Source organism: Schistocerca americana, chromosome 4, assembly GCF_021461395.2.
Source record: "Schistocerca americana isolate TAMUIC-IGC-003095 chromosome 4, iqSchAmer2.1, whole genome shotgun sequence".
Lineage (NCBI taxonomy): Eukaryota > Metazoa > Arthropoda > Insecta > Orthoptera > Acrididae > Schistocerca > Schistocerca americana.
In genome coordinates, this window is record NC_060122.1 from 287,018,398 (window position 1) to 287,040,607 (window position 22,210).

The 22,210-nt window shown below is 43.3% G+C and overlaps 1 protein-coding gene across 1 annotated transcript; it reads left to right on the forward strand.

Moving 5' to 3' along the window:
- Positions 1-1,167: 1,167 nt before the first annotated feature.
- On the forward strand, positions 1,168-21,551 carry LOC124613010 (putative defense protein). Its single transcript, XM_047141564.1, has 6 exons — positions 1,168-1,297; positions 6,563-6,774; positions 13,734-13,870; positions 16,103-16,194; positions 18,288-18,354; positions 21,115-21,551. Exons 1-6 carry the CDS (start codon positions 1,236-1,238, stop codon positions 21,148-21,150), a joined length of 606 nt encoding a protein of 201 aa, XP_046997520.1. The 5' UTR covers positions 1,168-1,235; the 3' UTR covers positions 21,151-21,551.
- The last annotated feature ends 659 nt before the right edge of the window (positions 21,552-22,210 follow it).

Sequence of the window (22,210 nt, forward strand, 5' to 3'; positions counted from 1 at the left end):
TTGGTGATCACGAAGTAGATGAAGTTACGGAATTCTGCTACCTAGACAGCTAAATAACCCATGATGGACGGAACAAAGAGGACATAGCAAGCAGACTAGCACCGGCAGAAAGGGCATTCCAAGCCAAGAGAAGTTTGCTGGTATCAAACAGAGAGCTTAATTTGAGGAACAAATGTCTGACAACGTTAGTTTGGACCACAACATTGTATGGTAGTGAAACATGAACTGTGGGAAACCCGGAGAAGAAGAGAATCGAAGCAATTGAGATGTGGTGCTACAGATGAGTGTTGAAAATTAGGTGGATTGATAAGGTAAGGAATGAGGAGATTCTCCGGAGAAATGGCGAGGAAAGGAGTATTTGGAAAACACTGAAAAGAAAGAACGACAGGATGGGAGGACATCTGTTAAGACATCTGGGAATGACTTCCATGGTGCTAGGGGTAGATGTAGAGGGTAAAAACCGTAGAGGAAAACAGAGATTGGTTTACATTCTGCCGCCCCGGATTAGACGAGCGGTCTCGGGCGCTGCAGTCATGGACTGTGCGGCTGGTCCCGGCGGAGGTTCGAGTCCTGCCTCGGGCATGGTTTGTGTGTGTTTGTCCTTAGGATAATTTAGGTTAAGTAGTGTGTAAGCGTAGGGACTGATGGCCTTAGCAGTTAAGCCCCATAAGATTTCACACACATTTGAACATTTTTACATCCTGCAAATAATTGAGGATGTAGGTTGCAAGTGCGGCTCTGAGATGGAGAGGTTGGCACAGGATAGGAATTCGTAAACGAGACGAAAATGTAACGCAGGAGACATGGAGGTAGTATTCTACAAAAATCCTAGTGGTGACGCAATAAGAAATGATAAATCGCATTTGGTATGCTTCCAATTGAGTTCATATTAATGACCGAGCCGCCCTCGAATAGAATAGCACGTTAAACTGGTACCGTACTGTTTCTCCACCATATTGATTAAATGTGGCCGAAATCAAATCTTCAGCGGTTGGCACTTTCCGCGCAAAGTGGCTTATCCGAACGCTCCAGCGCGTACTGCCGCAACTGTTCACGAGAGGCGATTCAGAGACTGACAGGGTCACACTGCGGAAGGCGAGCTGGGAGGGGGGGAAGTAGCGGACGGAGGGGGTAGGCTGTTATCGGCGAAGTCAGCGGAGCGGTGCGTGTGGGTCACCGAGGAAGTACCGGAGGCCCTCGCGCTGTATAAAAGCCCCGCCGCTGCAGCGGACAGCATGCACACCGACTGCACCATCTGCTACTGTTCGCACTACGCACTCGACTCACTCGCTAACAGGTCAGTCCCTGCAGCTGTTGCTGCTGGCTGAGCTTCGTGCCATTCTGGCCCACGTACTGGGCAATTATTGCTTGAGCGTAGTGTTTCTTTCCGCATGTCTTATGTACGTTTTCTTCTTTTTTCAGCAGCATAGAATGTCACTTTTTTCAACAGCTTAGAATTTCACTTGAGGACTATGTGCAGTAGAGCAATGTTTCCTAGTTCAGGGCCACTTCAAGATTTAGAGTTTTACAATGCGTTATGTTTTAGTAACGTGGGAGGTCACTATATCTGTGCATGAATTGCCGAAGTGAACTATAATTATTTGATGGGATCACTAAACTGCTGCTACTTGCTACTCCTATCTCCGTTGTTTCCAGTACTCCATCGTTTTCCCGTGTTTTCTTCTCCTGTTTCTGGTCTACACTTCGTCGCCTTTCCATAGTTTAACATTTCTTCCACACTCATTCTTCCTTATTCCTTACTTTTTTTCTTTCTTGAAAGCTTTTACATATCGTATTTTAGTGTTAAGGAAAGTTTCTGTTATTTCTGACGATACTGTTTCTTTCTAGTTCCTTTCCTGTAATCAACGCTGTCGCTGACATCTTTTTCCTAAAGTGCAGGAATATCAATTTCGTTAAGCTGTTCTCCTTCATTCTGTAGAGGTGCGCAAAGCAGATTAACCTTCGCTTTGCCACTGTTTCGAATATTTTCTGTATATCTCCTCGTTACTTCTCATCTTCCAAACATATTTAGTTTGTATTGCACCAATTACTTTTTTAATGCCGCGCGGGATTAGCCGAGCGGTCGGGGCGCTGCAGTCGTGGACTGTGCGGCTGGTCCCGGCGGAGGTTCGAGTCCTCCCTCGGGTATGGGTGTGTGTGTTTGTCCTTAGGATAATTTAGGTTAAGTAGTGTGTAAGCTTAGGGACTGATGACCTTCGCAGTTAAGTCCCTTAAGATTTCACACACATTTGAACATTTTGAACCTTTTTAATAAGCCATCTTTCAAGTATCTCTATCCCGACGAGCTTATAGGTTACTCTTACTCTTTCAAATGCATGTAAAAGTTTTATGATTTTTTATTAATGTTATTATTTATTGCCTAACTCATTTTTACATTGTACTGACCTAATGATGATGACTTAAAAATAAGTTTTCAGTGGTTTGACTGCGTACTCCCAGAACCCGACGGAATATTCTGCAGGTATTCACTAGAACTGTACTTTTGCAGCTGCCCTCAGAGCGAAGGATGCATTTTTAGACCTTGTAGACGGTCCACAGTTCGTTTTGGGATAACACTGGTGTTCAATTTAGCAGTGGAACGATGTCCACTGACTTCTTTTCCCACATGCCTTTTATCTCTTCTGCCAGATACAATTGGGCAACTTCTGACTGCATTATGAGGAAGGCATCTTGTTCAGCTTTCAAGATCATTTTTACGTTAGATCAACTGCATGTGATCGCCTTATCAGATGCTGTTCTGTGGTTCCAGTTAGTACTGTAATTTTCTAGAACAGTGAGAGGATCATGTACGTAGCATGCGAGAAAGCCTTTCATTAAGTAGTATTTCTATCCCATTATTTTGGTGACTCATCCTGCCTTAACAAATATTCCGTGGTTGTCAGAGATTTACAACCAAATGTAATGTGTGATATGGTCTCTTCTGAGTCCCACACTTCCCGCAGTTCTCATCTATTACTTGCTTCTGCAGCAAGACTTTTGGCAATTCCTCGTCTCTATGGCTTGATCTTGTATCGCGGTCAGAAATCACTATTTCTGGTTGCAAAACTTTGTTCGTCAACCAGTTTTTGGGCGCTTGCAATCGACTTAAGGCTGGCTGTGGCCGTTCTTATATTCTTCTTTCTTCGATTTCAGCCGTCTATGGACCACACTGCGTCCTCATGAACTTGTCTTCTTTGCTGATTCTATCTTTTCAGTATTTCTTCATTCTTCCACTGTCTTCTTTTCTTATTTCATCTGTCCATTCAATGAAGCGCTTTCTGACCGTTTCCTAAAAAGCCTTGGACTTCCTAATCTTGTTTCGAAAAGTTGGCCTGTCTAGAATTTCTGCTTTCGTAACGTTAATTTTTTCCGATTCCTCTTCCAATTTTCAGAACCAACTGACTTGCGTTTTGCGGTTTTTGTCAAATATTTCTTTAGTCAGTCTTTCCCGGCTCACTGGAACCAAGAGACCGTAACATGAAATTCTCCTTTCCCTGAGAGCAGCACATAGTTTTTCAGTTTCCATGTAGAACTCTTCATTACTTCTTCTCACTCATGGCCCATGTGGTCCCGCCTTTTCTTAACCCAAGTATTTTCCACAGTAAATTCCTTTATCACCAACTCTTCAATTTCTCCCCTTTTGTTGAGGAGTCAACATTACGCTGCATAAAGGCACTCCGGTTTTATGAGAGCATTGTACGGTTTTTTTTTTTTTTTTTTTGCTAAGGGTGATTTTATAATAAATTTTCTTCGTTAATTGACAAGCTATTTCCATTATTTGCGCCCCACTTTTGTCCACTTATCTACCTATACCGTTTGGATTTACTGTTTTCCCCAGGTAGTTAAATTTATTCACTTTCTTAATTCTACCATATCTTGTGCTTATGAATTTTGGAGCCTTTTTAATGCTCTTTAGGAATTCTATTCCTTTGGAAAGATCTGCAATCCAGCTTTTTCTACGGCATCTTTCAACACGTTGATTTGCTCAACTGCTGTAGCTTTGTTTCCGAAAATATTTTTAAGTCATCTGCAAAGACTAGAAGAGTGTGACGTTAGAACCAACTGAATTATATTCAGTCTTTTTCATCACAGTGTGTTCATAAGAGAATCATTACGAATTTTGGAGAAAACACACTGTATTCTGTTGTGTAGGACAAATAAAGTCATACCAACAACTGATATAGCACATGAACAGGAGTTAGTAAACAGGGCAGAATGCTTCAAGTTTTTTAGTGTAGCTATTGATGAAAAGTTAACCAGAAAAAGCCTATTACTGAGCCGCTAAAACAGTTCAGTTCATATACTTTTGCTCTCCGCACAACTGCTAGTCTTGGAAACAAACGAATCAATCTCTGACTTATTTTGCTTATTTTCACTCAGTAGTGTCTTCTGGAATAATTTTCTGAGGAACTGATTACTTATAAAGAAGGCAATGATTGAACAAAAGCGAGCAGTAAGAATAGTATGCGGTATTTACCAGCGGTAGTCATACATTTTAACTGTACCATCACAATACCTATAGTCGATAATGAAATTAGTCACAAAAAATCCATCAAAATTTGTGAATAGTAGTGTCCGTACCTACCTACAACACTTGAGGAAAAAATGACCTTTACTACCCATTATTAAATCCGTCAGTGGCTCTGAAAGTTGTTCAATATGTAGCAACAAATTTTTTGTTCATCTTATATCCAATAACATGTTCTGACAGCAAAATAATTTAGAATCGCACTTTAAATCATTTATTCTAGAGAGCTCCTTCCATTCTATGGATAAATTTTCGTTTAAAAACTAGTAGTGTGCATGAGTAGGACTAAAAAATATGTTCGTTAATGTTAACACTAATGAAGTACACATATCCTGTACATAGACTCGTTACACAACGCTTTGATAAATGAATCGTTCAAATGATTTGTGGAAAGTGTAACTAACTAATTACCCAGTTATTTCCAGGATTCGTATGTTCAAAAAGTCTTTTCCGCAATCAGCCCAAATAACATTGTGTGGTGCTATCCTCAACCATCTTGCAGCTATGGAATCCCTCAACTGTCACCATATTGCTGTCCAAACCTGGAAGTAGGATCGAACCCATAACGACTAACAATATTTTGAGTAATCCGAGCTGTTACACTTGCCGAGGAACCGCCGAGCAACATTAATCCTGACGACCGTCTGTCGTCCATTCATCCGAATGAGCTGCGCCGGCACAGTCGTCAAAGTGGTTAATGAACCATGGACTTAATTAACATCATCCAGAAAGCGACGGGAGAGGACTGCCACAAAGTGAAACGGTACACCTCTAATTTCCTTAAAATAAATAGGTTCAGTTATTACGGCAGTCGTCTCGGTTGTTCGTGCCAGAGAAGCAGTGCGCTTTGCACTGATGTGACAAAAGTCATGGGATATCTGCTAATGTCGTGTCGGACCTCCTTTTGCCCGGCTCAGTGCAGCGACTCGACATGGTACGGTCTCAACAAGTCGTTGCAAGTCACCTGCAGAAATATTGTGCCACACTTCCTCTATAGCCGTCCACAATTGCGAAAGTGGTTCCGATAAAGGATTTTATGCTCGAACTCATCTCTCGATTAGGTCCCATAAATGTTCGATGGGATCCATGTCGGATGATCTGGGAGGTGTCCGTTCATTCTCTCGAATTGTCCATAACAATCACGAACACCTGGGGCCCGGTGAGATGGCGATTTGTCATCCATAGAAATTTCATCGTCGTTTGAGGACATGAAGTCCACGAATGGCTGCAAACGATCTCCAAGTAGCCGAAGATAACCGTTTACAGCGAATGGTCAGTTGAATTGGGTCAGAGGACTCAGTCCATTCCACGTAAACACAGTCCACAACATTATGGAGCCACCACCAGCTTGAGTCAATGGCTTCGTGGGGTCTGCGCCAGGTTCGATCCCTACTATCAGCTCTTATCATCTGAAATCGGAACCCATCTGATCAGACCTCGATTTTCCACTCGTCCAGGGTCCAGCCGATATGGTCACGAACCCAGGGAAAGCGCTGCTGGCGATATAGTGCTGTTAGCAAAGACACTCGCGTCGGTGGTCTGGCGCCATAGGCCTTTAAAGCAATTTCGCTGCACTCTCCAAACACGTTCGTCGAAAATTCAACATTGATCGTTGCTTGTCTGTTAGCACTGACAACTCTACGCGAACGTCGCTGCTCTCGGTCGTTTAGTGAAGGATATCGGCCACGTGATGAGAGGTAATTTTGGTATTCTCAGCACGCTCTTGACCCTGTGGATCTCGGAATATTGAATTCACTAACGATTTCCGAAATAGAATGTCCCATTCATGTAGCTCCAACTACCACTCCACGTTCAGAATTTGTTAATTCCCGTCTTGGGGCCAGAATCAAGTCCAAAACCTTTTCACAGGAATCACTTGTGTACAAATGACAGCTGCGCCAATGCACTGCCCTTTTATACCTTGCGTACACGACACTAGCGCCCTTTGTATACGTGCATATCGCTTTGCACCTCAGTGTAGGCGCGCAGGGCTAGCAGAGCAGCGTTCACTGAAACGTTTGCATGTGGTTCCAGCAGGATGAAGCTGGTGGTGGCTACTGTACTCCTGATGGCGTCGGCGGCGTTGGCCGCTCCTGCATCTCCGCGGTTTGACCACCGGCCTGTACTGCCCAGCGTGTGCAAAACCATGAGGCCTCTCCACGGCAACGCGGAGCCCAGCACAGACCCTTCACCCTACACCATCACGGCAGCGCCGACATCTGTCAATGGCGGAGACACCGTCAAAGGTAAGACGCAGCAGTTCACTAAGAAGTTGGTATTGTGACACTCCCACGCCATATTTTACTGTGTGTGCTCCAGAAGCACAAAGACCTAATTTTTCACCCTGACAGAGAAAGAGTTAAAATACCCGCTCATGTTCAACGTTGTTCCTGTTTCAAGTAAATTCAATCCGCCCATTTTATTCCTCTTATATACTCCGTGTCTGTAACGCAGTTCTGGAATGATTAATTTATCCGTCATACTTGTGGTGAACCTCCGTGGCTGTGGATTGAATTACCTGTTACTTGCAGAAATATAGCAACCAACCATCCATTTTTATACAGTGCTACTGAAAAAATGAAATGATCGTTGGAACTGATGATCGGGAGTCCCCACCTGACACTGTGGATCTCGGAATATTGAATTCCCTAACGACTTCCTCGCCGAGGAAGCTCGGCCGCCGAGTTGTATGTCTTTGCAGTTGACGCAACATTGGGCGACTTGCTTGTCGATGATAACACTCGGCTTCCGAGTGCAGGAACCTCCGACCCGGCCGGGAATCGAACTTGGGCCGTTTGCATTGGTCAGATACTCTGACCACTCAGCTAAGAAAGCAGACACACGTGGTACTGATCAGTACATACTGGCTGTAGAAGACCACTTCGTGAAAACTGAAAGACACACCGAAAAATGACAAATATAAGAGGAGAGAATTTCTCCTAGTTTCGGTTTGTAATACGCCTCCTGGCACAGCTGCACAGGTGACAAGCGAGACAGAACATGTAGACAAATAATCCTCCCCTTATTGTCATACCGAATTAGCTTGCGCCTACAGATAAACAGGCCAGTGAATAGCGCTCCAAAGCGGTTTGCTGTCTCACTTTTCCGGGCATTTCATGTCAGCGACTTAAATGAATTTCACTCAAGTGCTGACGTTTACCGCGTGACCAATGGTGTCCAAACTGAACACCTGTAGTAAGCATTAAAAACTTGGAGAGATGCTCTATCCAGCGATATGTTCCTACTTTCTGTATGCCTTTCAGTTTTCAAGCGATCGTACTCTCAAACGCTGGAGATACTTATGAACATCCCCACATAACTTAATTTACGCCAATAAAGGCTTTGTGATTTCGTCTGTCTACAATTGGTGCAATACGATTATTATCATACTTGTGTTTGACTATATAAATCACATAGCAGAAGGCGTTTACAAAACTTCGTACCCTTTATCTATTCCATTTTCCAAGTCGTACATTTATAATACAGAATGAAGTGCTTCTAACTGCAAATTTCATATAAATATACATATGAAGTAGGAACTTTGGTAAAGGAAACTGTAGCGTTCTTCAAAATGCAGTCTACATAAACATAATAAACATAATAATGATGAAGACCGAACTGTATTATTCCAACTGAAGATAGGCGAAATCCCGAAATGTTTCTTGCCATCATTAAATTTATATAAAAAGTGGGTGGTTTCTCTGTCGTTTGAAGCAATTCTCGAAGATATGCAAAATACCCATCTGCGACCACCAAAACCCCTTCATTCGACTGAAAACCTTTTCCAGCCACAAAATATTTTAAACATTAGAACAGGGGGGAGTCGAAGCTTATTGAGTGAATAAAATATGTAGAATTGGCTGAACATGTAGGCTCATATGTGTTGGAACCGGAGAGATAAGTATTTACAACTCACTTAATACATCAACAGTGAAGTCGCGCTTTAGGTATTCACCATTTCCTCGTGCTTTAGGCTGTGTTTATATCGACTCTGTCATAAACCACGTTTTCAATGTTTGATACCGTGAAGCACTATAAGCTTTTCTATAGCTGCACATGCGTAACGCATGTGACTGTATTGCGACTGGAGCGACTGTGTAGGTTCTGCTGAAGCTACAATTGTTTCTAATCCGACAAAGCCGAAAATGTCGAGCGCTTACATGTTAACATGTTACGTTAGTTAATATTACGTTTAGCATTTTAATTTATTTATCGTCACGTTTACTTAATGAGTAATCACGCCCGTCCAAGATTTCAAAATGGGTTCAAATGGCTCTGAGCACTATGGGACTTAACAGCTTTGGTCATCAGTCCCCTAGAACTTAGAACTACTTAAACCTAACTAACCTAAGGACATCACACACATCCATGCCCGAGGCAGGATTCGAACCTGCGACCGTAGCAATCGCGCAGTTCCGAACTGAGCGCCAAGATTTAAATAATGTTGTTATTCTGTAGCAAAATGACATGTTTGTTTTCAAGTTTTCTTACACACACTAGAATTTCTGCCATTGTTGAAATTACTTCATCGTTTGGCAATCTTGCTGCATTTATGAGTACATCGTACGACACCCTATGTAGTTTACGAAACCGCTACAGCGGTGGTTTTTTTTAATAAGATCGCAACTGAAGATAATTCTGATGCCGGCCGGAGTGGCCGAGCGGTTTTAGGCGCTACAGTCTGGAGCCGCGCGACTGCTACGGTCGCAGGTTCGAATCCTGCCTCGGGCATGTACGTTTGTGTTGTCCTTAGGTTAGTTAGGTTTAAGTAGTTCTAAGTTCTAGGGGACTGATGACCTCAGCAGTTAAGTCCGCCCAGACCCATTTGAGCCATAATTCTGACGTCGACCATCGCAAAGAATCAAATGGTTCAAATGGCTCTGAGCACTATGGGACTTAACATCTCAGGTCATCAGTCACCTAGAACTTAGAACTACGTACTTAAACCTAACTAACCTAAGGACATCAGACACATCCATGCCCGAGGCAGGATTCGAACCTGCGACCGTAGCGGTCGCGCGGTTCCAGACTGAAGCGCCTAGAACCGCTCGGCCACACCGGCCGGCCGCAAAGAATCCACTCTGGATGGAATGTCAGCACCTTTTCCAGATGAACGTTCTCCTCCCTGACGAGTCAGTAACCAAATGTATAGGAGTTAGACAAAATTATGGAAACACCAAAAACGGAACGCATTACTATGCGTAGGGCAGTGTAGGAAACCTGTTGGTATTCAGAAGAGCTTCCAATCATCTCAGGATGGATAAATAAGAGTCCTATGTGCTTTTCAAGCAAATATTAAACCATTCTTCCTGCAAAATAGTGGCACATTCGTGTAACGGAGATGAATAGCAATCAATCGCCCTCCTCTACGAAGTAGACGAAAACGGCTCAATAATATTGAGCTCTGGTGGCCGTGGTGGCCAGGGGAGATACGACAATTCATCCTCTAGCTCACAAAACCAGTCCTGAATGATGCGGGCTGTGTCAGGAGGGGCCGTGTCATCTTGGGGCACAGCATCACCGTTGGCGAATAAACATTCTACCATAGGATGGACCCGGTCAACAGAAATAGTCATGTAATCCTTGGCAGTATGCGACCTTGCAAAGTAACAATAGGTACCGTGGAATTCCACTATATGGCTGTCCAAATCTGTACAAATCTTCGATACGTTGCCTCTTGAAACACCAAACACTTCCGTGTCCACGTTTACGGAAGCACCATACGAACACCAGCAATTTTCCCAAGTTCGAATTCACTTAGCTGTGACAAAATATACTCACAATTACGCAGAACACTGTTCTGACCACGAATGACACTTGCAACGTATTGAAGCCCATTACAGAAGTACCATTCGTCGTCAGTTCAACAGCGCATCTGCTTTCATGTTTAAACATGCATTTCTGCCGATGTTTCGTTATTTTTGTCCAACCCCTGTACGGATTCGGACGTTATTAAGAGATACTTTCTCACACTGAACCCTATTAACAACCAAACAGCATTAACTGCAGTTAATGCACGATCGAAGTGGCGAATTTCTTAGACACTGGACCCCATTCAGAAGGACAGCAGTTCAAGCCCCGTATGACCATCCAGATTTGGTTTCAGAACGTTTTCTGTAAATGCCACGTGCTCCACTTCTAATGACCTCGTCGTCTACGCGACGCCAAAACCTAATCTTCCTTTTTTTTTTTTTTTTTTTTTTTTTTTTTTTTTTTTTTTTTACAATTATGGTCCTTCTACATCTACATCTACATGGATACTCTGCAGATCACATTTAAATGCCTGGCAGAGGGTTCATCGAACCACCTTCACAATTCTCTGTTATTGCAATCCCGTATAGCGCGCGGAAAGAATGAACACCTGTGTCTTTCCGTGCGAGCTCTGATTTCCCTTATTTTATCTTGGCGATCGTTCCTCCCTATGTAGGTCGGTGTCAACAAAATATTTTCGCATTCGGAGGAGAAAGTTGGTGATTGGAATTTCGTGAGAAGATTCCGCCGCAACGAAAAACGCCATTGTTTTAATGGTGTTCACCCCAAATCCTGTATAATGTGTGACACACTCTCCTATACTTAGGTATTTAGTTGAATTTACGGCTTTTAGATTAGACTGATTTATCGTGTAACCGAAGTTTAGCGAGCTCCGTTTAACACTCATGTGGACGACCTCACACTTTTCGTTATTTATGGTCAACTGCCACTTTTCGCACCATTCAGATATCTTTTCTAAATCGTTTTGCAGTTTGTATTAGTCTTCTGATGACTTTATTAGTCGGTAAACGACAGCATCATCTGCAAACAACCGAAATCGGCTGCTCAGATTGTCTACAAAATCGTTTATATACACTCCTGGAAATTGAAATAAGAACACCGTGAATTCATTGTCCCAGGAAGGGGAAACTTTATTGACACATTCCTGGGGTCAGATACATCACATGATCACACTGACAGAACCACAGGCACATAGACACAGGCAACAGAGCATGCACAATGTCGGCACTAGTACAGTGTATATCCACCTTTCGCAGCAATGCAGGCTGCTATTCTCCCATGGAGACGATCGTAGAGATGCTGGATGTAGTCCTGTGGAACGGCTTGCCATGCCATTTCCACCTGGCGCCTCAGTTGGACCAGCGTTCGTGCTGGACGTGCAGACCGCGTGAGACGACGCTTCATCCAGTCCCAAACATGCTCAATGGGGGACAGATCCGGAGATCTTGCTAGCCAGGGTAGTTGACTTACACCTTCTAGAGCACGTTGGGTGGCACGGGATACATGCGGACGTGCATTGTCCTGTTCGAACAGCAAGTTTCCTTGCCGGTCTAGGAATGGTAGAACGATGGGTTCGATGACGGTTTGGATGCACCGTGCACTATTCAGTGTCCCCTCGACGATCACCAGTGGTGTACGGCCCACACCATGATGCCGGGTGTTGGCCCTGTGTGCCTCGGTCGTATGCAGTCCTGATTGTGGCGCTCACCTGCACGGCGCTAAACACGCATACGACCATCACTGGCACCAAGGCAGAAGCGACTCTCATCGCTGAAGACGACACGTCTCCATTCGTCCCTCCATTCACGCCTGTCGCGACACCACTGGAGGCGGGCTGCACGATGTTGGGGCGTGAGCGGAAGACGGCCTAACGGTGTGCGGGACCGTAGCCCAGCTTCATGGAGACGGTTGCGAATGGTGCTCGCCGATACCCCAGGAGCAACAGTGTCCCTAATTTGCTGGGAAGTGGCGGTGCGGTCCCCTACGGCACTGCGTAGGATCCTACGGTCTTGGCGTGCATCTGTGCGTCGCTGCGGTCCGGTCCCAGGTCGACGGGCACGTGCACCTTCCGCCGACCACTGGCGACAACATCGATGTACTGTGGAGACCTCACGCCCCACGTGTTGAGCAATTCGGCGGTACGTCCACCCGGCCTTCCGCATGCCCACTATACGCCCTCACTCAAAGTCCGTCAACTGCACATACGGTTCACGTCCACGCTGTCACGGCATGCTACCAGTGTTCAAGACTGCGATGGAGCTCCGTATGCCACGGCAAACTGGCTGACACTGACGGCGGCGGTGCACAAATGCTGCGCAGCTAGCGCCATTCGACGGCCAACACCGCGGTTCCTGGTGTGTCCGCTGTGCCGTGCGTGTGATCATTGCTTGTACAGCCCTCTCGCAGTGTCCGGAGCAAGTATGGTGGGTCTGACACACCGGTGTCAATGTGTTCTTTTTTCCATTTCCAGGAGTGTAGATAGGGAACAGCAAAGGGCCTATAACACTACCTTGAAGAACGCCTGAAATCACTTCTGTTTTACTCGATGACTTTCCGTCAATTACTACCAACTGTGACGTCTCTGACAGGAAATCACAAATCCAGTCACATAACTGAGACGATATTCATAAGCACGCAATTTCTCTACGGGCCGCTTGTGTGGTACAGTGTCAAAAGCCTTCCGGAAATCCAGAAATACGGAATCCATCTGAAATCCCTTGTCAATAGCACTCAACACTTCATGTGAATAAAGAGATAGTTGCGTTTCACAGGAACGATGTTTTCTAAACTCATGTTGACAGTGTGTCAATAGACCGTTTTCTCCGAGCTAATTCATAATTTTCGAACACAAGATATGTTCTAAAATCCTGCTGCATATCGACGTTAACGATATGGGCCTGTAATTTAGTGGATTACTCCTACTACCTTTCTTGAATATTGGTGTGACCTTTGCAACTTTCCAGTGTTTGGGTACGGATCTTTCGTCGAGCGAACGGTTGTATATGATTGTTAAGTATGGAACTAATGCATTAGCATACTCGGAAAGGAACCTAACTGGTATACAGTGTGGACCAGAAGACTTGCTTTTATTAAGTGATTTAAGTTGCTTCACTACTCCGAGGATATTTACTTCTACGTTACTCATGTTGGCAGCTGTCCTTTATTCGAATTCTGGAATATTTACTTCGTCTTCTTTTGTGTAGGCATTTCGGAAGGCTGTGTTTAGTAACTCTGCTTTGGCAGCACTATCTTCGATAGTATCTCCATTGCTATCGTGCAGAGAAGACATTGATTGTTTCTTGCCGCTAACATACTTCACATACACCTTGCGTTTGTGCTTGGCTTCTTTGCCACTCGACACAACATCCTTATTCTGTAAGTGATTTGCTGCAGTTTTTGTTACATTTGGTTACCGTCAATATTTTTCTTGCAGTGCACATATCGGGCGTAGATGAGTTCTTAGGCGTCTACCTGCAGGCTCGTCGAGGAGAGGAGCCGGTAGGCGAGTTCGTGCTGCCCAGCGGCGAAACTAAGGAAATCGCCCTGAGCGACTGCCCGCCCGGACACAAAGTGAGTATTGCCTTTTTGGACCGAGGCATATGGATACACAGAGGTGATTTATTCAAGCTTCGAGAAACAAACGACCTACAGATAATGTTTAAGCAAATGGTAAAGTTATGTAACATTTTTCTCGCAGTCCAATATACACGGACCTATCGGTATTTTTCTTTTGCCATACTCGTAAACAAGAAGAAGAATCCACACGTAAAGTGATCACATTATTAAGATTCGTGGAGCTGCTTCACCTAAACGTTGCACACTGATCGCAAAACGCACGAAAAGTTTCAGTTGCAGCCGAATCAAAAGAGGGTCCTAACTTTGGAAAAAAAGTACCGGTACTTTATCTGGACTTGGTAAGCAGAACCACTTGGCGAGTACCACCGAGCAAGTGTAACATAATTTATCTTGCAGTCATCCTTACGGACACTTGTTCCAACAACTGCTGCCTGTTTCCACTACAAGAAGTTTCTGACAATTATTCTTGTATACAAATAACTGTAATGTGAGTTACTGGCTATGGATGGCAAAACAGAAAAATGGCTGGAATTTCAGTCTGTAAATTATCCGTTCTTTTTGCAGGTGACATAACTGCACGATTGAAAAGTCGCCCTATGCAATGTGTTATACAATTCCCTTTATAGACTTGTAGGAGTTGTAGAGTGGACTTAGCAGATAAAGTTTTCATTCGGAACCCATGTCAGGATATGTACCGTCAAGATGTAAAATAGATTTGCAAATCGGATCGCTTTTTCATGTCTCCCGCTTCACGCTGCGAACAGCGGTGACAATGTGCCATGACATGGGCAATATTTCGAGCAGTCTTCGCCGGGTTGTCTTCTACATGAAGAAGAAATTCTGTAATAAACAATGTATAATATCATACAATAGCTAAAAGAAGTTCCTGGTGGGACGCTTGAGCAATTTAACTTTTTGATTTGTGGTTCGGGAGGGTTGATCTCCCCTCCCCCCGTATTACATGTGTGGTGAGGGATGTAAGAACCAAAAGGCACAAAATGGTATGCTTCTAGACAGCGGGATGCATCTACAATAAGAAGTATCAGAGAGTAAGGGCGCATCTGTAATATGAAATATCCCACAGTGTGGATGCTTGCAGTTTAAACTTTAATGAAACGGCGTGACAAATGCCATATTGGATGACATAATGACATATGTTATGTTATAAGACATGAAATCATGCATCATTTTACTTTACTTGACACGATACATTATATTACATGTCTTGGATACCAATATCAACAAGTAAAAATGCACGAATATGTTAAAATGTTTTCAATGTCTTTGAAGCTACTAGATAAGTCGACAAGCTAATTCCCTTATTTTACGTCCCTAACTCTGCCAAGGACATAGTCGCCTTTTTGGGCTATATAGGAGCATTTTTCATTCTGGAATGTTATACTTGATTAGAATGTGTAGAAGTAAAAATACTTGCAACGGCTGCTCAAATGACGATCTCATATCTCACAGATACAATAACGGTACAAAGTGCCAGACAATGGATGCGGTAGTCTCTACTGCGCATTCTTTCATGTGATATTAAAATCATTCACTAGACTGAATACCGACTTGGCAACATCTTGTGTTCCTAGGTACACTACACTCTTGGTACAATACTCTCCCAAACTATCTTATTTTTGATGTGCTCAATCGACAATAGGTTAGTCTTATTATAACTGATTTTCAAATGGCCTTTAAGAATTGTCCACAGTTGTTCTATTCGTTACTGAAAAAGTTTGACTGCAGTTGAGGGAAAGAGCATAGAGCCTTCAAAAATGTTTCAGTAACACATATTGCTCCATAGCTTTTTTTCACTTTAGGGATCTGAAAACTTCCTTGTGAACTGCAGACGGTAGTTTCCTCCTAGGTGTCTCCTCTTTCAGGTCTGAACTATCCTTCCTCATGGAGTGTACGCAACTGTAGCGCTGACGCGTACTGGTAATACCGGTACTGGTACATCTCTTCATCTTGCTAACACTGGTTGAATATATGATTTCCTTCTCAAGAGTTGTTAGAAAAGATTTTGTTGAAACAGCTTTCTCGAAACCCCAGACAAAATGGCAAACCGTATGTACTGTTCCTTTCTATACTTTGGTCCTTGCTCCACAAATGGTCCGTTGTGCTAAATACACTTCGTACGTGTACTAAACACTGTAAATTGCTCTGAGAACTTCACCAGATAAATAGCGTGCGCCGCTGTGTAACTCTTTGCTTTTGTTGTTTCAGAACGCCTACTCGTACATCTCGTACACGACCCCGCTCAGGACGCTGGATATCGACTGGAAGGCACCAAACGACGGCGGTGAAATAGTTTTCACGTAAGTTTTCCGGTAGATTTAGTAGTCGACTGGGAACAACACTTGCTTTGCTGTTACTATATATCCGCTTCACAGTTAGGAAGCGAATGTGCCTGGTCGGGTAATCCTGGTCTTGTAATGTTTATCCTACTCTAATGATTCATGAAGATAAATGATATACAGATATTAACTGCAATTTCAAGTTACTGAAGAAAATTTACGAGCATTGTGGCAGTGCAAAATTTTTCGAGAGCAGCTGCAGTGCCCGGCATGTTTAACATCTTCAAATGTAAGGACATATTTAAATCACGTTATCAGCGGAATGCGGGGAATGAATATGTCTTTGCCTGCTGCGTAACCCGTGATGATGGTGGCCTCTTACGTTTGGCAATAGGTTCTTCACAGCCAGCCTTGTTCCACTGCGTATGTAACAACGGTAACTAATCAATACATAAAAGTTTTCAATCGTGTTTCTGTCAGATTCTCGAACTTCCGCTAGTCCAGTGAACTAGTGACGTCTGATCATACTATCAGCAAGATGGGCATTTCCACTGTAATTTAATCTCCGATAGGAATTACAGTCAGTTGATCACGATTCGTTTCGTTTGTTAGGCATTTAATTTTCGTTTATTTTCTTCATTGTTTCATCTGACTGTAGAAATTGGAAGTAAATCGACCAGGAATTTTGAAGTAAATCATACGCCCAAATGTTCATTAGAGGATCGTTTAGAAATATGACGTAAATCAGCCAAGAATTTTTGGAGACTTTTGGTCATAATCTTCCCCCTTTATATCTTACATACATATATGTATCAAGTTAGATTACGAAGTCGTATATAGACAGTGACCTTTCTCTTGTCTTGAAGGTAAAATGTGCTAAATTTCATCAAGATCGGAATAAAACTGTAGATTTGCATGAATTACAAACAAACAGAAACTCTTCTTTATATGTATAGATGCCTGGATTCTCTCGTTGATTGTTGTTCGTAATAAATAATCCTGGCGTATGAGGAAGTAGCGTCTACACATCCGGGTCCTGTATGACTGTTGTAATTGTTGATTCACTGGTCGTTAAACGCGTTCATAGACGGTAGCGCAGAACGTAAGCCGATCTGCTGATGTGACTAGTGAATTGTGAATAAGGCCCATCTGGTTACAATGTTACTCACGGCGGCTCCCGGAACCAAGCACGAGACAGTTCTGTGCTGTTGTCTCGTTTCCATTCCATACAAGAAGCAAATGAGGTGCGACACGATTTATTGCGGTGCACACTTTTTCGTAGTACAGATGACAACAACTGTTGAACTAACCGTAAATAAGATTCATAAATTTACGAGGACGGAGACGTGATTAGCTTGAGAAGAAATTCAACTTTGTAGTTACACATTTTTTTCTCTAAATAGTGACGTCACTGGACTATGTCACCCAAGTTGCATTTTTCTTAATGAAAGTGGCTGAGGCCTCCCTATCGGTAATGATACAATTTAAACGTGACGGACATGGACGTGGAGTGAATGTAACCACTGACTAACTGTTATGTTGCCACTTCTTAAAAAAATTGTCTAAAACCCCTCCCTCCCTCCTCCAAAATCTTGAAACGACAACAAATGTGCAGCTTAACAGTAAAACTAATGACAGGTCCTAATTTGCTTTCCTGCTTGCAGGAAAAGTTAAACGTAGTTCACGTTAGTCTGCTTGGCAGTGTCGAATAAATACGATGCATGACCATTCAAAATGAAATGTATCTTACGCGTAGCGGCTTGTTCGCAAAGAGGTAGAATCAAGCTTCTTATATTCTAATATTTTTTAGTTTCTTCATTCTACTTTTTAATACCGTAAGACATGCTACCCAGCAACATAACAGGAAGTTCGATTTCTTTCCACGCTCTTTGGTTTTTATTGTTTGATTATGGGAGTAAAGAGCAAGTGAATGGCGAATAAGCGAAGATATGCTTTCGCGCAGTTTTAAGTTATGATGTGCGTCTAAGAAGAGAGAGTATTACTGCTGTGGATAGATTTTTTACTCAGACCCAACTTTCAGTGTGTTGCCACTCATTATAGTGTGGTATAGTAGTTATTCGGATGTTCTTCACGTTATCTTCCTTCTGTTACAGGGCCACATTCGTGAAGAGCTATTCCGAATTCTGGGTCGGTGTCCCGTCACCGAAGATCACCGTCACGGTATGTATGCAACCAGCCTGGAGTCTCGGCGGTAACAGCCTGTTGATCGCAATTTCCAGTTGTAGCAGTTAAGTGTGATGTCTACAACCATGGTTTTACCTGATGGGCCAAATCAGGGTGGTTCCTGTAGCTGCTCTTTCGTTTTCCAAGTCTCTCCAGGCTCCACGTCACATAAGAAATCGTAATATTTAGCACTGTTACCATCAGCTATTCCGTATCCATTTGCCACATACTTGCCTGTCCTAAAACCTTTAGCGTTTTCCCAAGTAAAAGGATTAAGTGCGTGACCGATGTAGTGTTTGTTGGCTACGTAGATGCCTATTGGTGGACCCGAACGATATTACGAAAGTGATGATTCCGGCACGCTATCGCACTGTTCAGAGTTCAAGTTCCTGAGGCTAACTGTAAAAAATTCACAAGCCAAAATCCGGTTCTACTTAAAGTTAATATCATGCAGGTAACTATCATAAAATTTTACAAGTGCGACTCTCTTTAGAGTTCATCCATGAAACCAACTGCCGAAACTGTTTTCAGAACTCCTGCACAAATTTTTACACAGGGCCGCGAAACTTTTGCCTCAAAAGTTCGACTCACTAGCAAAAACAAATGACACACCATACAATGAAGGCTTTCACGACCGGATGTTTCAGCTGCTGAGAATTTTTCCGGGTTGTATGGCCGTGGTCCATGGAACTCTTCAATCCCTGAAGTTCCGTCCAAGGCTACGTTGGACATTTTCGGGGGTGCTCCTGGTTGTGCAAGACTCAGCACAATCAGGAGCACCTCCGAAGATGTCCAACGTAGTCTTGGACGAAACGTTAGGGATTGAAGAGTTCCATGGACCACGACCATACAACCTGGAAAAATTCTCAGCGGCTGAAATGACACACCGCTCATTCAGTCAGACGCCCGTCCTTGTGTAGCTCTCAAAGGAATTTGTCCCCAGAAAATGTGGCCGCCGCCCTTAAATAGACGAGATCTGTTGTTGCGAAATTCTCGGATTTACATTCAACTTATTCCATTACAAATACGACGTGCGAATTTAGACGAATTTTTCCAGCTTTCCCGTGGTGTCATTAGATTTTTTCCTTACTGTTTACATTTTTTTCAGTAAGATAGCATTACCTGCTATTACTTATTATTAAACATAATGAAAGTTGGAGAACTACAAATAGCCGGCCGGAGTGGCCGAGCGGTTCTAGGCGCTACAGTCTGGAACTGCGCGACCGCTACGGTCGCAGGCTCGAATCCTGCCTCGGGCATGGATGTGTGTGATGTCCTTAGGTTAGTTAGGTTTAAGTAGTTCTAAGTTCTAGGGGACTGATGACCTCAGATGTTGAGTCCCGTAGTGCTCAGAGCCAACTACAGATAGCTATGGCAGTCTACTTATTCACACTGTCGCTACATTTAAAGGTTTGATAATTTGTTTCGCATTAAAATAAGTTTTTAATTCTCTGAATTAACATTCTGGCTCATAGTTCGAAACGTATATTATTAATAAACATTTTGAAACTGTATTTCGATAGTGCTGTTCAAGCGCTATCTGCGGGGTGGGGATAATTGGTCCTTTAAAATCGCTTAAGAAGTTTAGAAGTTACATATTCCTTAAGACAATAGGTATTTTCAAATCTTACATCTTCAATTAATAAGCATAAGTCTGTCTACAGAATGGAGGTTTAGACGCTCTTCCTCGTCCCATTTTTATTTTACGGTCTTTCTGTATTTCGTGGCCGTGGAATGAATTTTTGGCCTCTGACTCCACGTGGCACCTCACCCCAGAAGCGTCCAGTAACAGCTAAGTGCACGGAGAAAACCCGACTCGAAGTAACTCGGCAGAGCACCTGCTATCCTTCTGTTAGCCGACTTACTTCGGAGCCTCTCGTTCCGCGAACTGGAGAGGTCGGAGTGTCGTCTGCTACCTAGCAGACAGCTCCAGTCGCTACTTCCTTGTGAGTCATGCTCCCCTGTGTCAGAACTCAACCGCGTCACGTCATGTCATCTATCAGAAGAGCACAAGTCTAGCCGCACGTTACAGACACTCGCAGGTACTTGTTATCTGCAGCCGGTGAAAACAGAGCATTTGATAACACAGGGTGTAAAATAAAAACGATACCTAGAAACTTCGAAGGGTTACAAACAGTATATAGAGGAACAAATGGAGGACGGAAACCCTAGTCTGGTCACCATGCTATTGCTTCGAAAATGTCATCGAAAGACATTACAATTCTTCAGAGTTGTAGGGATCAGTACCTGTCGGTAGGTCGCCCTTTAGCAGAACAAGCAAGCTTGTAGACTCACGCACTGCAGGTGAAATCCTCCAAATGAGTATCACAGCATTCAGAACGTTAATGGCCTTAAACATGTCCACAGTTATCACAAAGGCACTGTAGAGACTTCTAAGTGCGGAGGCGTCAACGTTCAAATTTATGAAGGAACTCACTGACGTCTGTAACTTCGTCGACGTATTACGCCGTTGATGACAACTCTTGAGATGAGTTCACGTTCTCAGTTTGTTCCTCAAGGTACTCACCAAACTCCTCCAAGTTTGTTAGCATCGTTTTGTTGTACTGTGTAAAATCATTTCTGTTCAGAGTAGTTCGTCCCAAAAGTTCTGGAGCCACACCTGACGTCCTCGTCATTCACTATTCTTGCACTCATCATGGACAGCTGCGTTTAATACTCACATATCAGAACTTACAATAAGACTCATGAGCTGTTGTAATGCTCTAGCTTAACTGTTTTTTTTTTGTTTCTTTACAGAAAGTCACCTCAACTGAAAACGCTGTTGCCGCTTAACAACAGAAAACACGTCGTCCCAACAACGAACATATCCAGTATCAACTTCATAACATAACAAAATCGACGCACAATCATTTTTTCGTACTGTACTGCTAGAAATTGTACAGTAATCGCTTCTCGGAGGCGTTAGCTACATGATATCAGCGATTCGTTTCAGCACGAGAGACTTGATAAGCTTTTTGTAGCAAATACGAGTGAGCTTCAGGAGAGACCAAAGGAACTCAGCTACCCAAAGTGGCGTGCTTCCGTCGCCATCTTGTTCAGGACATGGCAACCAGTCTGCACTGTACATGGATCTGCCGACCGCATACGATTGAGTATTTAAATCTGCATGAGGTTTATCACCACAAATTTTGTATTAAGGACTTGAACTGAAATATATTATCTATATAAAATAAGATTTGTTTTTTACTTGCCCTTATTCCCGTTCTCCTAGGCTGATTACGTTACTCTTAACTTCCAAACCATATTTCTCAGTTGCTATGACGGAAAATTAGTGATAGAGCACAAAGTACTGTATACAGGGTGAATCTGAATATCTAATGAAGTACAGATAATTCTGAAAGGAACTGAAAAGTTCTGTGCCGGTTTTCACACAAATCAATATCTATCACTACTACTACCGAAAAACAAGCCGAAAGAAGATAAAACTAAATGATTGTTATACAGATTTCTTGGAAATGCTTCATCTAAGCACATCTCATTCGTCGCAAAATACACGAAAAGTTTCAGCAGTGAACCAAGCAAAAGAGGATTATAACTTTGGAAACGCTGTACTTCCTCTGGGTTTGGTTGGTAGCGCTACTTGGCTTCTATCGACAAGCAACTACGACACAGTTTTACTTGCACGTATCCTTCGTTTACTGCTAACACGAACCAGAAAGTTGTTCCAACCGCCACGCAGCAGCTGCCTGTTCGGTCACAGCCGGCAGCGGTGGCCGAGCGGTTCTAGGTGCTCAGTCCGGAACCGTGGGACTGCTGCGGTCGCAGGTTCGAATCCTGCCTCGGGCATGGATGTATGTGATGTCCTTAGGTTAGTTAGGTTTAAGTAGTTCTA

Coding starts and splice junctions, on each gene's coding strand:
- LOC124613010 (XM_047141564.1), top strand. CDS start 1,236: ATGCACACCGACTGCACCATCTGCTACTGTTCGCACTACGCACTCGAC. Junction 1,298..6,562: donor CTCGACTCACTCGCTAACAG/GTCAGTCCCTGC, acceptor ATGTGGTTCCAG/CAGGATGAAGCTGGTGGTGG. Junction 6,775..13,733: donor TGGCGGAGACACCGTCAAAG/GTAAGACGCAGC, acceptor TTTTTCTTGCAG/TGCACATATCGGGCGTAGAT.